Below are 17,554 nucleotides of genomic sequence, written 5' to 3'. Positions count from 1 at the left end.
AACCAGTCCCTGCAGCAATTGTGATTAAGGGCGTTGCTCAAAGGCCTCCAGGATTTGAACTAGCGACCATCTGATCGCAAGCACAACTGAATCATACATCGCCTCTAGTCAAGTGAATTGAACTATGGTCCCATTCTGCTTAATGCCCTTAATGAAAAATACAATGGATAATCTTTAAGGTCAGATCCTGCACATGCTTTTTTAGGCACAGAGAAGTATTTCTGAGGAAGGGAAATGAAAACCTAAAGCAAAGCAATCTACTTCTCCAATGCCAGGCTGCCTCTTCAACACTCCTGCAGTGAAACCTGTTGACATGTTGTATGCCAGTCAGGCATGGCTGGTTGGGTTTGAGCAGAACTAGTGAATGAAATAGAGGAAGTGATAGAAAGCATTAGTGTAACTGTAAGTGGGGGTTCTTTCTGAAGTAAGAAGTCCAAGGTGTGTTATGGGAAATTGAGTTTTACGGATATTCAGACACAGGGGATAGTACAACAATCGAAACCAGAGTACCTAAACAAACCCTGAATTAGCAATTAGTAGCAATGCGAGATCCAGAAGAACTAGGAAAAGAGACAAACATCTGTGGTTAGGGTGCAGGTTCAATCTCTGTTTATAATCAGAGTGATTTAAAATAACCAGCATTTAACTTTGAATGTTGCTATTTTGTACCCTTTAAGAAAACTACTTAGCCAGACTTGCTAAAGTAAAATATCCAGGTAGTTAACTAGTTTTAAGTTCTACTAAACAACTATTAAATATTCTTTTTCTGTAAAAGTAAGTGAAATTTTACTAGATCCCCCACATATGTTTGTCAGTGATAAGACTGTAGAAAGAATTAGGATAACGGTGCCCCCCCACCACCAGTGGCTGCCCAGGTCACATCTGGAGCCCCAATGATAAGGTCACACCCACCCCCCTGACTCCTCATTCTTGCCAACATGCGACACCTGCTCCAGATACTGGCATGCTGGCTGCCAATTCTGCTAGTAGGGAAGTGGGTCAGGCTGCCTGTGTGGTGCCAAATGCCGATCCAGATCCCAGCATGCTGAGCTTGATGTAGAGAGTAGTTATGGGATAGGGACCATGCACACAGACCTGGCAGACAGACACCTGCTGGTGTGTGGGAGTGGTAATCCCACTCATTTCTCTCTGTTAGAAGAAGAAACTAAATACATTGTTTTCTACAAACTGTTCAGGTTTCACTGTAAGAGATTCCAAATTGGCCTATCCAAAATCCTTTGTTTCAATAATATATTGTGCAAAAAGTTAATGAAAACAGAATGGCCTGTCAGATATTTAGAGTCTTTGCATATTTTAATTATAATTTTAAAAAAGCGTAATGCAGCTGTTTGCTTGAGTTTTGCTTTCCACAGCATCACCGAAGACTTTCTGTACCGCACATTCCACTTTATTTACTGTGATAAATAAAATCTTGTAAAAAATCATATTAAAGGTGTAGAGGCAAACACTGCATCTCTTTGTTCCTACTCATGCTTATTGCTTAGGGTTTCAGGGACATGGGCGATTTTTTCAAAATTTCCAATAGATCTGAGAGTGAACTTTCATAAAGTCAATTACGGTTTGAGACGATAAGAAGCATAAATATTTTTTTTTTTTACTACAGTTAAGACAGAAATAATAAATATATGGATTCAAAATATACAATATAAATCATTGCACAAACATTTCACAAATTTAAACAGAAGGATAATTCATACCTTTAGCAACCTGCTTATTATGTCTCTAAAACCATTATTAATTTTTCCATTGTCTCTTTGGCAATGCACAGAGAAAACTGGATCTACTGTATATTGGATTCTGTCAATCACATATGTAATATTGTTGACTGTAGTTGTTCCTATGGTAGTAAGTAGTAACTGTATATATTTGGTTAAGAAAAATATCTGAACAATGACACAATAATAAGTGACAAGAATTTCTTCCATTCTCTAAAGATATCTTCAATATTATACCACTTTAATTCCAATTCCTCTCCATGTAATAGGCTCATTTAATCAATTAACTGATTTAGTTAAATAACTCAATGAGGTATTGATCAGCCAAACAAGGTGTGCTAACGGTCGAGTCAAAAAATACATAGGTATATTGAATGGTTACTACAAATTCTAGTATGACTTCAGAAGCGGTTTTGAAATGGCTACTCTTGCACACTATAGCAGACATATAATCATAGTTTAACACCCACATAAAGATTGTTTAAACAATTGCCTTTGACAGTCTAAGCCTGTACAGTACTGTATATTCGTAAATATTATTGTCTGTATATTTGGTGCGTGGGAGTAGTGCTTTCACACGCATACAGTACCATTCTCACCAGGGGCACTCTGTGATCTCCCACAATAAGGGCAGCAACCCTAACTAAAGCAATAGGGTGGACTCTTAGGATGACTGTTCAAAATTAGTAGCAGGATCATGGATATACACTTTTAAATAGAGCCAATCTTAGCTGACAGGCGTGTTATTTATTCAAACCTACTGTAAGCTTCTATTTGGATTTTGTCATGATGTAATACAGTACAACTTTCTAAGAACATTTATACCATATGCACAACAGCAAACCTGACCCCAGCATGCAAACTGTAATGTTGTTTCCAGGGGACTGGCCGCAGAACCACATGACCCTGTGTGGGACATGTGGTATAGATCTGAATAAATGAATGAATTATTTGTAATTCCTTGTTTTTTTATTGATGTTATAATCACAGGGGCTGTACTTAAAGGATCGAGACATTGTAATATTTCTTACTACAGTTAAGATAGAAAGAATAAAGAAATACTGATTTAAATTATGCAGTGTAAATCATTTACATTTTACAAATTTAAAAGAGAAGGATTATCTCATTATTGATAATAATGCAGCAAGGATTATAATTAGGAAGCTATTTATATTTATAGATTTAAACATCTGGGGCGGCATGGTGGTACAGTAGTTAGCACTGTTGCCTCACACCTCTGGGACTCGGGTTTGAGTCTCCGCCTGGGTCACGTGTGTGGACTTTGCATGTTCTCCCCATGTCGTTGTGGGGTTTCCTCCGGGTACTCCGGTTTCCCCCCACAGTCCAAAAACATGATGAGGCTAATTGGAGTTGCTAAATTGCCCATAGGAATGCATGTGTGAGTGAATGGGGTGTGAGTGTGCCCTGCGATGGGCTGGCTCCCCATCCTGGGTTGTTCCCTGCCTCGTGCCCATTGCTTCCGGGATAGGCTTTGCCCCCCCCCCCCCCCCCCCCCCCGCGACCCAGAAGGATAAGTGGTTTGGAAAATGGATGGATTTAAACATCTGATGGGGGCTCTTTTCTCTTAAAGAAGAAAAAAATTAATTACTGCCAAAAATCTAATGAATGACAGGTCTGTGTGTTGGTTTTTATCTTTTATCCAGCCAATACTTGGGTCAGATTAATGCCAGTTCTATATTACTGTAATTAATTTTCTGTAGCCTATCACTGATAAATATCTACAAATGCAGGCTAAGAATCAAATTCAAGATGACTAATGCTTGGATGGATTCAATATCACCTTGCCATGAGAACAAGAAAACTGTAAAAATTGTAATATCGGCCGCTTCCCTGGTTTCACGTACTAAAAGGCCTTTTTCATCCCACAGAGATCCTTAACGGTGGCATCTATGTGGACCAAAACAAGTTCCTGTGCCATGCTGACACAATTCACTGGCAAGACATCGTCAAGAACTACCGCTCTGAGCTACTGGTGGTGCCCACAAACAGCAGTGCAGGATGTGAGTAACCCTTGTCCTTCACTCAAGAGCTGCCCATCAATTTAGCCACTTTGGATGATTTAATTACCTTCAGGTTACAGCCAATACATTATCTTGTATTTATTAGTCAGTAAACAGATAAAGAAGAAAGTTATGTGCACTTTATCAGTGGCATTTTATTTTTATTCGTTTAATTTTAAAAACAAGGTCATTAAATAAATTGCAAAGTTCATTATTTTTTCATAAAAATAAAATGAAAAATATTTTCCCAAAATTATTGGCACCTGAGAACTAAAATTTAATTGGGCAACCATTGACAAGGACAGATGCCTCTTTACTGATCTTTATATAAGAACAATGAAAATACCCAGACAACCACTTCACTCCCTTATTGTAAATGGAAAAAAATATGCCTACTGCATTACTGCTTTGGAGGTTAATAATAGCAAAATAAGATTATTAAACAGGTTTACTGACTGAATTACAGCTATGTAGTGCTGAGAAAGTTATCATGGCAATATAAGGTCAAACTAGCTTTACCATATAATCCTTTATATATAGTCTAGTGTATATTAATCTTTCTTTCCCAATGTTATAGATTTTTTCTGCAGTTCATTATGATGGTTGCAGAATTTTCTTTGGTGTCCAGATAACTGTCAACTGATACCATATTACAGGTTCCTCAGTGATGTTAGTGAAAGTCCTTTGATGTGTTTCAGTCAGCAGGAAAGCTTTGATCTGTCTCCTCACTCACAATCTAGATGTAAAGACATGTCCAAATGATATTACTGTGGTAACTTACTATGACCCTGAAACACTTATGGAAAGTTCATAAAATAACTATTTTTTCTATTGTAATTAAGGTACATTATTGTTGCCAGTTTATATACTAGACATTCATATTAATTTGTTTTCTATTGTTTTAATTTCTGTGTTTTATAAATACCTCATGTATGAAAACTAAAATAATAAGGCTTAAATATCCGATATTCCTCCTAAGTAGCTTAGTATGTTAGCTCATAAAAGTATCCCTAATAAAGATGCCCATATATTGCAATCTGTAGACAATAATCTGAAGATGTAAATTTAAAATACAGAACCAGTCAGTGGCTTGGTTACACTTGTTGCAAAGTAGGATTCATAATGTTTTACATTATATATTTTCCAGTACCTACTTAGAAAAAAAAATAAAAATGCATTTTAAAGTATAAACGGTGAAACATAAATTATATGCAATGCTCAATAAAACTGGAAATTCCCTCTTGGATTCCTCTCCTGAGGTGTGTTTTGGGTTGTTATCTTGCTGAAGAATGAAGAGCCACCAGGCTCCAAATCAGTCTTCAGCTGGGCAAGCCTTTGACATGTGCTATGATAACCGGGTGGAGATGAATTTGGTAAATAACACTTCTGGTAAATATAGATAGTTCTAGACCATGATACTGCTCATCTTCACTGGATTTCCACCTGGTCAGCTTCCAAGGGAGCAGGTCTGACTATGTCCCACTGGCAGGCCCCAGGGCAGACCCAGGACATACTGAAGGGACAATATGTCTCCTAGCTATCTTGGGAATGCCTGGGGATTGCCCAGAAGATCCCGGAATCTATGGCTTTGGAAAGAGAGGTCAGGTTTGACTTTCTTGTCTTGCTGCTACTGTGACACTTAGCCTAAGAAGTAGTCTTAAGATAGGTGGATGGAAGGACAGATGGAAGGCTTGTTTTAGAAAACACAGCTGATCCAGCTTTTTTTGTGTTTCCTTGCATGAACAGTAGCTTTATTGGTGAGGTACTGAAGAGGAGGAAGGAAGGAAAGAGACAGTAATAGTTATTAAATAAATAATACTAAATAGCAAATAAACAGTGTAGTAAACATTTGCCAATGGTGCAAAATGGAATTGAGCAATACTAGGTTAAATGCAAATGAGAGTGAGTGGGGTGTAGATCAGTGTTAAGGGTTGTAGTCCATCTGGAACTTTTGGTTTTTTACCAGTCTGATAGCACATGCAGAGAAGCTTCTATCCAGCTTTCTGGTTGTAGACTGGAAGCGGCAATATTGGCTGTCAGTCTTGAAGGTAAATAGTCCATGCCTGGGTTGACTGGGGTCTTTGATGACTCTGTGGGCTTTCTGCAAAGAATTCTCTTTTCTTAAATGTCCTCTAGAGCTGGGAGCCTGCCCCCAGTGATAATCTGAGATTCTTTCACCACCTTACGGTCCCTGGTGGTACAGCTGCCATACCAGATGGTCAGTGTACCTGTGAAAGCTAGTGAGAATCTCAGAAGCAATGACAAACTTCTTAAGCCTCTTGAGGAAGGGAAGTGTGCCCTTTTTTATCGAAATGTCAGTGTATAGTGACCAGTCCAATCTGTCAGTGGTGTGCATGCACTCTGATGAACTTGCTAACCCTTCTCCAGCTCAGCTCCCTGGATACTAGTGGCCTCCAGTTTCTTCCTGTATTCCATGATCATCCACTTAATTTTGCAAATATTGATTATGATCTGTAGGGAGTTTCATCATTGTTAGTGTTGTGATGATGAGCACACACCTCTGAAGGGTTCCTGTCTTGAGGATCAGGCAGGTGGAAAGGTCCAAGATTCATTTGCAGATGGAATTGTTCAGTCCCAATTTCCTGATCTTCATCACAAGCTTTGAGGGCACTATGTTGAATAATCGACGAACAGCATCCGCTCATTGCAGTATAGAGCAAATGCTGAAGTAGGTAAAACAAGTGATTATAAATGTATATGTGTGCAAATAATCTGTGACTTTTATTAACTCATATTTGAGAATTATTATGTTTAGGCTCCCATTCTCTGACTAATACATAATGTAGTTCACCAAGCTGCTTGATGTATTCATAGGTGGACGGTGCCACAGAACATGTAACGGTCGCTGCTGGGGCCCCCGGGAGGACCAGTGCCAGACCTGTGAGTGTTATGCATGGGATACCGCTTCTAATCTATCCATACACTCCACTTTAGCAGCAATACACTGACACACTACACTCTAGTTACTCATGCATGGACATTAAATACACTTAAAGCACTTGGGAAGGACATTTTAGAGAAGAAGACGTACAAGAACGAGGAAGAGGCAGGTATAACTCAAGTCTCTTGTGTTCAGAACCTCCTTAGTGGAAGGTGAGCTGTTGTTCCCTTGACAATTGAGTCATAACAACACTTGCACAATTTTTTATGACTTTTATTAGGTTGCATAATGCCCAAGTTTGGGGGGTTGGCAGATAGTTACCCTTCGTCGATCAAAGATTCATGCTTTCTATTATAACTATCATTATAGTTTTTGTTTATTACACTCCATTGTTTTGTGACATTTCCATTTTGTCATATTACTTCCCAAAAGAATTACTGTAATGAGCATGTATGATGTTCTTCTGGATAAGTCCTGTCCTTCGTGATATATTTACTTCAATAAGTAATAATTACTTCCATAACCACTTATCCATCTTGCGTATCCTGGATGGACCTACAGCCTTTCCAAGGAAACAAAGCACACAAGCCAGGAAAGCACCTTGGATAGGATATTCGCCCATAACATGGCACACGTCCACACACACTGGACAACTTAGAGACACCCAATTCACCCAAACCACATGCCCTTTGACTGTGGGAAGCTTTATCTGGCGGAAGCCAATGTGATCATTGGGAGAATATGCATCGGCCATGAGCAGCCATGGCCTGCAGCTCTGGAAATGTGATTTCACAGTATGTAGCTGCCAAGCCGCTGTTAAGACACTATGTCATGCTATAAAAATAAAACATGTATAATATAAAAATAATACATGTATACAGAAACACATCCACACAATCCAATTTACTTTGATGACTCTATTTGTGGATATTGAAAATATATGGACCGATGGATCAGTTACCATGTGGGAAGCTATTCTGATTTATTTAGGTTCTTTCCCTTTAAATCCACCCAGTAGTGGTGCTGACCAGGATTCCTTGCAGGAGTTTAGGAAGAGAAAAAAATAATTTTCTCTTATAAAAGTCTTTACACCCGTAAGGGACATCACTGTTACATGCAAAGGACACACAATCTTTACCCTGTAGCCTCATAAGAAAATACAATGATGTTTTTTTCTTCCCATGTTAACAAGTTAATTTGATCTAAATTCCAGCCCTTTATGGCTTTTCGGTTTGATTAGCTTTTAATTATCTCTGCTTGCTACTTGTTTCCAAATTGTCTGTTAAATGGTACATGATTGTGCGCTCTCAAAAGCAATGTATTCACATCACTGTATAACCAATGACCAGCAAATTTATTTTTGAAATAGTGAATTAGATTGTAAATATGATTAATCCACGCTCAGCTTGAATTTCTGTATTTTCTAGGGAATAGGTTGCTCCCTAAGTAGTGCTTCTACAAGTATTTCTGTGGTCTCTCTAGAGGCTGTAGGGCTGTTTTATACGCCTTATTTCTTAGTATTCTACATTACCCTTATTTCAAAACATTTATACAATTTTATACTTTTTCTTTAACTTTTATCCACGTCACTGCTTTAACAAAGGCCTCATTGTGCAGAGATGGATCTGATCTTTTATATAATTTACTAAAATGATCAGATTGAAGGCTCTATCCCTATACCCTACATACATTTAAATCAGACCATGAAGCATCAACAAATACAATCAGATGCTTTAACACAGTATAAATTGCTTTATGGAATGTTTTTTTTTAATTCAAAGAATCTTTTTCAAAGAATGTTTTCCTTTTCCATTGTAATGTGTACTACAATCATCTTTAAACTGCATCTGGTTATGAATTTTCCAATGCAAATGTAAGGTGTCCAGCATACTTTATGACATAGATTTTTTTTCCACCCTGCTAGTTTGGATATTTAAGTAAATGTCAAATAGTAAATAGATCTGACTGCTGCAGTTTGCTGGTAATTTGTGTGATGACATGTCATTTCTTTTTAAGTGCTCCATTTCATTTCTATGCACAATGATGGAATTCATTGATGTTCTGTCAGCTGAGATGACGGGCCCACATTGCAGTCTGAGCACTGTGGTGATTGATCACGCTTGATGGTTCTGACCTATTGCTGCTAGCAGAACAGAATTTTCTCCCTGCGTAGATTTGAAAACAATGACAAAAACCAACTAGCTGAAATGCTTCCCAGGTTTTCCCCAGGTCATACATGAATCTATAGGTCCATCCATCTTGCTGTTTTTCTATTTATTACAACAAATGACTAAAACAAACCAAAATACTGCCCATACATACAGGTACTGATGATAGATGTGAAGGCCTGGCTCGCAATTTGAATTCTAGTTCATCCAAAAGGTGTTCGATGGGGTTGAGGTCAAGGTTCTGTGAGGGCCAGTCAAGTTCTTTCACACTTTGCTTTGCGCACTTGGGCACAGTCATGCTGGAACAGAACAAAATGCATACCAAGACATTCTGGACAATTCTATGGTTCCAACTTTGTATGAACAGTTTGAGGAAGGTCCTTTTCTGTTCCTTCATGACTAGAATGGAAATTGCAAGCCAAGCCTTCACCGCCTGACCTCACAAATGCTCTTCTGGTTGAATGGGCAAAATTTCCCACAGACTAACCCAAAAATCTTGAGGAAAGCCTCCCCAGAAGAGTGGCAGCTGTTACAGCTGCAAAGGGGAACCAGCTCCATATTGATGTCATAAAACTTCCTGTGGGTGTAATGACCAGGCGTCCCAATATTTTTGCCCATATAGTGTATCTTTTATACTCTTAAAAGGGAGCTGACTGGGAAGATGAGATCCCAAAGAAACATTTCCGTTCATTGCTAAGCTCCTTTTGGGTACAGTTGTAGATGAAAGGCCAGTGGCCTGTATCACAAAGCAGGATTTCTTGTTTATGCAGAAAACTTGTTGGATGTAAGGTACCCCAGTTTAAATGGATTTTATCTTCGTTCACTTACATCACTGTTTCTCAGCCCAGTCCTCAAGGACCACCAGAAAGTCCACATCTTTGCTCCCTCCCAGCTTCCTACCAGTATTTCCCTGAGGACCAGTTTGAGACACACTGACATACATTTAGCCCAGACTACCTTAAACAAATTATCGGCTAAGCAAGACATCCAGCTTTGTGATACAGGCCCCAGGTCTATGTGTGTTAGAGGGCTTTTGCTTCTCCATAGTCACACCTATCATTTGACTCAGACATGCGAAGCAGGTGTGATGAGACATGATACACTGGAAAGATTAGAAAATGGCAACAAATCAGGTTTCAGGTTTTATTTTCACCGTCGTATATGGCAGACCCTGACAGCTAGTCTCTCTCCACAGTGACGAAGATGATATGCGCTGAGCAGTGTGATGGCCGCTGCTTTGGCCCTTACGTCAGTGATTGCTGCCACAGGGAGTGTGCTGGGGGCTGTTCTGGCCCCAAAGACACTGACTGCTTTGTGAGTAAAGACTGCATCCGACATATCCAAAGCCAACTCAGTTATAGCTCACCAACAGTCAGTACAGTGACTGATTATTCACTGTTGGGTAAGTGACAGCTCTCACACTGTTAGCACACTGTCAGCAGATTCCCAGTAATAGAACATGTACAGCCAATGAGTGCAGCTTCAGTGCCCATGCACAGTCAGTGTCCTCTCCAGATTCATACTGCTGTATTGCTGATTGACATAGTCTCTTATAATACTTTGTTAACATAGAACTCAATTATATGTGCAGCAAGGATTTTTTCACAAAAATATTAGGTTGTACAACAAACGGCACTTTATTAGCACACTTCAAATTTTTGGTTATATTCAAAACTTCTTTGGTTTAGATATGGGTGTTCTTATGTGCATTTCATGTATATATTTTTTCTCTTATTAACCTAACTGAACTTACTGGATTTGATATTAGAAGCATTACAAATGCATCTTCTGAATTTAGGCGTTTTTTTCATTTATTTTTTGAATCCCCATTTTAATCATACACATGCAGTGAGATATAGCAAATACACAATGCAGCTGGTGATAAATGTTACAGTTACTATATATATACCCACAGCACCTCCACCATTTATCTTTGCTAAAATCCCTTAAAGGAGTGTTTCACAATTTGCCGTTTGCCTCTAAGCACCATCATCCTATGTCCACAGGCCTGCACAAACTTCAATGACAGCGGCGCCTGCGTCACCCAGTGCCCCCAGCCTTTTGTCTACAACCCCACAACCTTCCAACTGGAGCACAACCCCAAGGCAAAATACACCTACGGGGCATTCTGTGTCAAAAAATGTCCGCGTGAGTGCTGCCACTCCTCTTCCAAATTTTACTGTCATGGAGAAAAGTGAACTTCACTATCCAAACTGGAAAACTGCATTTTTATCATTTTTTCAGTGCATTGTATAAAGCAGGGGCCACCAACATTTTACGGGTACTGAGCCATACGAAGGGCTACCCGTTTGATACACTCTTCTAAAATCATTTATTATAAACATGTTTTAAATGCTTTTTTTTTTTTTTAGATATTGTCATTTTCAAATCTATATAAATGCAAATTTGATTAAAGAAGAATAGCAACAGGATAAAATAAAATTTTAGACGCTGCTCACTGGTGAGTTGTGCTATTTTTAGGACAGGTCTGCGGGTGACTAATGTGGTGCTTGGGGGCATCCTGGTGCCCGTGGGCACCATGTAGGTGACCCCTGGTCTAAAGTCTAACTTTAAATTTAACAGTTTATCCTGCAGTTATGAACATGGTAATGATGATAAGGCTTACTGGCACACATGCCAAGCAGTGACTAGAGGACACACTGCAAAATGCCTCTTGCACTTAGTACACCAGAACAATGCTGACACGGCCTGAGTGCCTGCTATCTATCTTCTGCGCTTTTCATTTAAAGCGTGCCTGAACTGTTTTTTGGCAAAATAAAAATTAAAGCAGGAGTAACAACTACTTTCTGAAGATTAATGTGGCTTATCCACTATTAATAAGTATTAAAATGAAAGTAACCGGGTTTTTCTATATTTAACATGCATCATGTTAATCTATAGATGCATCCTGCTTTTGCTGTGTTACAGATAACTTTGTTGTAGACCACAGTTCCTGTGTGCGCGCCTGTCCCAGCAATAAAATGGAGGTGGAAGAAAACCGCATCAAAATGTGCATTCCCTGCACTGATATATGCCCAAAAGGTACCCGCTTTTTTTTTCATCATTCTGCCTCTGCCTGCGTGGTTTTCATTCAGTATGTACTATCTGAATCGTGCTGTTTTTTGAGTGCTGCTTTCAGAGAGGTGGAGATATTTATACAACTATTTAGGTTGCATTTTAAATTATAATTGGCTGAGGGGGTCATACAAAGGTTACTGGAACTGGAAAATAGTTGGCAAATGCTGAGCACACCTCAAATGTTTGTTGGGAACTTATTAATAAAGACTGTTTTTCTATGTTTGATTGATTGTAAGAATTTTTTTATGAATCTTAATTGGAAATTGCTTAATGGTTTCTTACATGACCATAATGCTTTACAGCTATCAAACTGTATGAAAATATAATTTTTGTCTGTATTCTAGCATGTGATGGCATAGGAACTGCCAGCCTACAGACAGCACAAACCGTGGATTCAAGCAACATCGATAAGTTTCTCAACTGCACTAAGATCAATGGCAACCTAGTCTTCCTCATCACTGGCATCAAAGGGTGAGAATCCTTCCTTCTCATCTCTTTATGGGAGCTTCTGTGCTTTCGAGGAGCCCCACTCTCATTACAATGCTTCCACATTAATATTTGTGGCAGCGATGTTATAGAGCCACACAAGATCATGCCAGACACAATCTTGACTGCTGTGAGCAGGATATCACAGTTTCCTCAGCCCCAATGCACACATACCCTTTTCTCTTGGTTGATTTCAGCATCTTGCCCCAATGAGAGTCAGTTAATCTGGTGAGGGACTCATTTCCAGCTGCATTGTCTTCACACAGGGGATAGTAGGTTTTTGTTGGGTTTGAAATGTGTGAGATTATCAGAATGAATTTCACCTTCTGACCCCTCTGTTGCTGCAGTTGCTTGACACAATGCACTCTGTAGACCTTAATTAACTTGCTCATAGATCTTTTAATGGTGGCATTTATTTAGTCTTGAGTTTGTATTTGGGGCAGTCAAATGGAAAAATTGGATGTACAGTATAGGCAGAAAACCAGGCCTCTCTCTCATTAAATAGTAGAACTGTAACGAGTTCTTGTAAAGATGATATAAATTCTTATATGAATTGTGCTCCGAAAGTGAACTTCATTCCATGTTCAAGTAGTATATAGTATACAGTAGTAGTATATAGTATTCATTATATAGTGTAAAGCACAGCAAAGCAGCGTTCACTCGGCTCTATGCACAATACAGTACCATATATATATAATTACTTTAATTATTACTGTATTATTATTAGTATTATGTACTGTATTACTGTTGTTCCGACTTACCTACCTATGTAAACATGGGGGGACAGCAACACTGTACAGAGGAGCCATTTATGGAAAGTCATTAGCATTGCACTTCCTGAAATCGACAACCATCTATATCACACACATTCAGGGATTTTGCACCAGACCACTAGCTACTCCACCCCCACTCTGTACACTAAATCTGTACACTATTTTTGCGATTGAGGCCCAGCACCAATAGCAGTGAAATAACGGTGCATGAACATGCTGTTGTTATCTTCCATTCGTCACCTCTTTTTTTAATTCCCAGGGATGTGTATCATGGCATTCAGGCACTGGATCCAGAAAAGCTCAATGTGTTCCGCACAGTCAGGGAGATCACAGGTGAGAGATGATCAAAAATTTTCTCTTGCCATCTTTGAAAAAGGAAATGGACCCCCTAGTCGTACTTGGAATTGTGGCAGAGAGGCAAAACTGCATTTAACCTTCTTTGTTTTGTGGACAGTGGAGTATACAGAAATTACTGAATCCAACCTTCATCATTAAGTTACATTATACTTCCTAACAAGCTCTATTCATGGTGGTTCTAATGTTATTGTTGTATATGACTCTGAGTGAACCAGCATCCATGGCAGTCGACCACCATGCATTTCACTGCAGGTGATAGTCTGACTGTATACCTTGCATGCGACAAATATAACCCTTGACTTGCATTTGCTGTGAAATGTATGTCATTCTGCTACAGACCTTTTTTTCTTAATGCCTGGATTACACGGAACTCCTGGTACTGAATGACCATATTAGGAAATAATTAGATTTTCAGCTTATGACGGTAATTATGACTTACGATTTAGTTGTGTAGTATTAATCATTCATTGCTATGACTGATCTTTGTAGTTATTGCAAGCATATTAATCGTGTTAGTCTCAGCGCTCAGTGTCCTTTGGCTTGTACGGCTGACCTGCCCTGTCCAACATACCCTATGACAGATGTAAGTTAAATGGATTAGAAAAGGGTTTTCATGATCGTAACCATGGTTGCAGCTCAAGGGACTCACTCAGTCATTTCAAGTAAATTACTTTTTTTCCCAGGTGTATAATGGCATGTATAAAGATGATCAATAGCTTCCATTTACATGACAAGGCAAAAGTAATTTCTGTTCATTTATATTAATTATATTTCTGTTGTTATTAAATGTGACTGTACATAATACATTGAAACCATAACTTATTGTGTTTGGTTTGGTTGCCATGGATCTTGGATGGAATGCAGTAACAAACCAGTGAGCTTCCACCTGTCCCCTTTCCCAGGTTTTCTGAATATCCAGTCCTGGCCAGAGAACATGACAGATCTCAGTGTGTTCTCCAACCTGGCCATCATAGGAGGAAGGGCTGTCTATAGGTACAACATAAATGTTCCATCATTTATTCACTCAATTAGTAGGCCAAGGAATGCAACAACTATTGGCATAATCATTGTGAGACATATGAAAGAAAGCTACTGTAAGGAAGGTCTCAGGGGAAAAACACTACAGTTCATAATATCATTATGTGCCCTCAGACATAAGAAAACCATAACTTAATGTTAGGTCAAGGTATTAAGTTTATGAATTTAAGCTACAGTTTGGTACTTTCTGCTTCACACTGCCTCTCTCCCATAAAGAATACTTAGAAGCAAATGAATGGCTGGCAGCTTTAGTTAATATCCATTTCTCTATGAAGGATATCTATCGTCGCTCATGATCCTCATGTAGTTGTTCCCCACATTACTACCCCAGACTTCATTGTGCCTTTTGCAAAAAAATCATTTGGTATAACATGATTGCTGACAGACTGAATAACCTCATCTCTTGCTTTCTCGCATCCTATCACCTTTGCTTTTTATTCTATTTTTCCACTACTGTAATACACAACCTACCCTTTTCTATGATTTTTCCCTGCATCACCTTCCTCAATTTACATGTCCCCTTTTCTATCTTTCCCTCTCTCTGTTCCCACTTATTTTCTCCTTCCCTCTACATTGTTCACCCATTCCAACCCATTTAAACTATCCCTCATATTATTCCACTCTCCCCATATTTTCCTACATCCTACTTCTCACTCCCCTCATATTTTATGCACCTTTCCCCTGCTCTGTCCCGAAACTCCCTTTCCAACCCCCTACCATGTTCCCCTACCCTTATCTTGCTCTTGTTGCCCTCTTGCCCCCCTTCAGTGGAATCTCCCTATTGATCCTCAAGCAGCAGTGGATCTCCTCCCTCCAGCTACAGTCCCTGAGTGAGATCAGTGCAGGAAATGTCTACATTACCAACAACAGCCAGCTCTGCTATTACAACACAGTAAATTGGACCCGCCTGTTCCGAACTAGCAGCCAGAAGGCCTTGATACGCAACAACCGTGACCCAAAGGAATGTAGTAAGTATAACAGCTTTTGCCTACTGTAATTTCATAACTACTAATAAATTCTGCTTTTTGGTGTGTTCTAACTGGAAGGGCAGTCTTTATAGCAGTCTTTTCTTATAGCCCAGGACCAGATGGTGTGTGACCCACTGTGCTCTGATGCCGGCTGCTGGGGTCCTGGGCCAGCCCAGTGCCTGTCCTGCCGATTTTTCAAGAGGGGTCGCCAATGTGTGGAATTCTGCAATCTGTATGAGGGGTGAGCATGTCACATTATACTGTACAGTACAACACATAACCGTCAGGAGCAAAAACATCAGCAGTGTATTCATTCTCTGAATGTTGCACAACATATATTAGAGCAAAAGTGATGTTGGTCAAAGTGGCAGCTGACTAACGACAATAAATCCTGTTAAAAAGTAAAATTAATAGTATGAAAATGCTTCGACCATAATTGAAACAGATGTGCCAATGAGGTACAAAGTCCTACGAACAATGCAGAGAAAAATACTTGGGTTTATTTAAGCCTTCAACACCAAAACACTGGGACAACAGAAGAGAAAAGATTTATGCTATAAAACAGACAAGCATGTACAGCAAATTAACCAGAAGTCTCCTTTGATTGAGTAGTAGCATAGTCATAAAATTACTAATTAACTATAAGCTCTCTCAAACAGGCTCAGCTTGGGTGGAGAACATCTGGAAGGAGTAGCTACTTAGGAAAAAAAAAAATCAAAATTTTTATTCTGTTAAAGGGGGAGCACAAATCAAAGGCAGCAAGTACTCCTTAGAATAGACGCCATGCAAATATATTTAATATGGTCTGAAAATAAAGTCATCTACTGTAAATATTACAGAACTGATCATAATAGTGTAATATTGTTAAGAGGTGAAATACTGCTCAAAGGAAATGGTATTATGTATTGTATTGTATTGGACTTAGCAAGTCTAGTCTTGTGTATCTGTGGCAATTTTTATTTTTATTTTTGCTGTTTTCAAAATGCTCTAATACTCTTCAAGAGGAGGAACGGTAACCAGTAGAACAGGAAAAAAGGCAAAAAAAAAATGATTTCATTTCTTGGCTTCCAAAGTGATCCTTTTTAATTAAAAAGGGGACAACATCACAAGCGCAGTGTGCCCTTGTGTGAGCTTGGATGATAATCGTGATGTTGGAGCCAGGCATGTGGGGGTGTTATCACAGTCCAGCCAGCTGAGCTTGGGGGGGGTGGGGTGGAGCACAGCAAACACGGTCATACATGTATAGCCCTACTATGAACCTTAACACGGGATGTCCTTAATGTAGCTTCTACAATATCTTAGTTACAAAAAAGTAAAATATCTCATTTATTTCAAATAGCTAATGTTTCAACAATTTGAATTTCTTTCAGCATAAAAAACAAATAAAAGACTGCTATAAAAAGAGTGCTACACTAATTCTATTATGTGGAATTATTCATTGTTATTATCTTTTCCTTTGTCACTCAGTACTGTACGTAGTCAGAAAAAGTTTCAAATTTTCCTGCTGGCAAAGACGGTTGGCTTCTTTGAGCTCGAACAATAGGACCCATTCAACGCATAAACTATTTTTTCTACTTTACCTTAATTGTTACACTTTATTTTGATGGATAATCCATTTCAATAATTCCTTTATTCTTATCCCCAATCCATTACAAAACCAAGCATATTTATAGTTTAATTGGCAATTAATTATAGCACTTAGTTTGCACTTGTCTTGGTTGCAGTATTGACCAGGGTGCAGGATCTATTTACATCTTCCTGTCGCTGCTGTTGTTCAGCTTTTTATAGCTTAATTAATTTTAATCAAATGGCCATGTTTCTTATTATAAAATATCAGAGAAAATGTAACACCCCAGAGAAGACGGGAAGATAGAATGATAAGGCAATATTTAAATACTTACGCCACTTGAATAAACTACTTCAACTGGTTGGTTTAATTTATAGCACACTGATTGCTGAAACAAAAAATGTATTTTATGAAGTTAGTCAGTCAGAACACTTTCAACTGAGAAAGAGGGCCAATTAAG

The 17,554-nt window shown here is 38.8% G+C and overlaps 1 protein-coding gene across 2 annotated transcripts in view; it reads left to right on the top strand.

The window, feature by feature from the left end:
• LOC125732896 (receptor tyrosine-protein kinase erbB-4-like) overlaps window positions 1-17,554 on the top strand; it is a 174,124-nt gene that overhangs the window by 120,617 nt on the left and 35,953 nt on the right. For both annotated transcript variants that reach the window (XM_049005999.1, XM_049005998.1), the window contains exons 4-13: window positions 3,626-3,757; window positions 6,593-6,658; window positions 10,023-10,141; window positions 10,834-10,975; window positions 11,756-11,869; window positions 12,250-12,376; window positions 13,424-13,497; window positions 14,424-14,514; window positions 15,328-15,527; window positions 15,636-15,768. In XM_049005999.1, coding sequence (XP_048861956.1) covers window positions 3,626-3,757; window positions 6,593-6,658; window positions 10,023-10,141; window positions 10,834-10,975; window positions 11,756-11,869; window positions 12,250-12,376; window positions 13,424-13,497; window positions 14,424-14,514; window positions 15,328-15,527; window positions 15,636-15,768 — 1,198 coding nt within the window. The remainder of the gene's footprint in view (window positions 1-3,625; window positions 3,758-6,592; window positions 6,659-10,022; window positions 10,142-10,833; window positions 10,976-11,755; window positions 11,870-12,249; window positions 12,377-13,423; window positions 13,498-14,423; window positions 14,515-15,327; window positions 15,528-15,635; window positions 15,769-17,554) is intronic.

Source organism: Brienomyrus brachyistius, chromosome 1 (genome assembly GCF_023856365.1).
Source record: "Brienomyrus brachyistius isolate T26 chromosome 1, BBRACH_0.4, whole genome shotgun sequence".
In the NCBI taxonomy this organism is placed as follows: Eukaryota; Metazoa; Chordata; class Actinopteri; order Osteoglossiformes; family Mormyridae; genus Brienomyrus; species Brienomyrus brachyistius.
The sequence above is the reverse complement of the archived record's forward strand: the minus strand, read 5'-3'. Positions and strand labels throughout refer to the sequence as shown.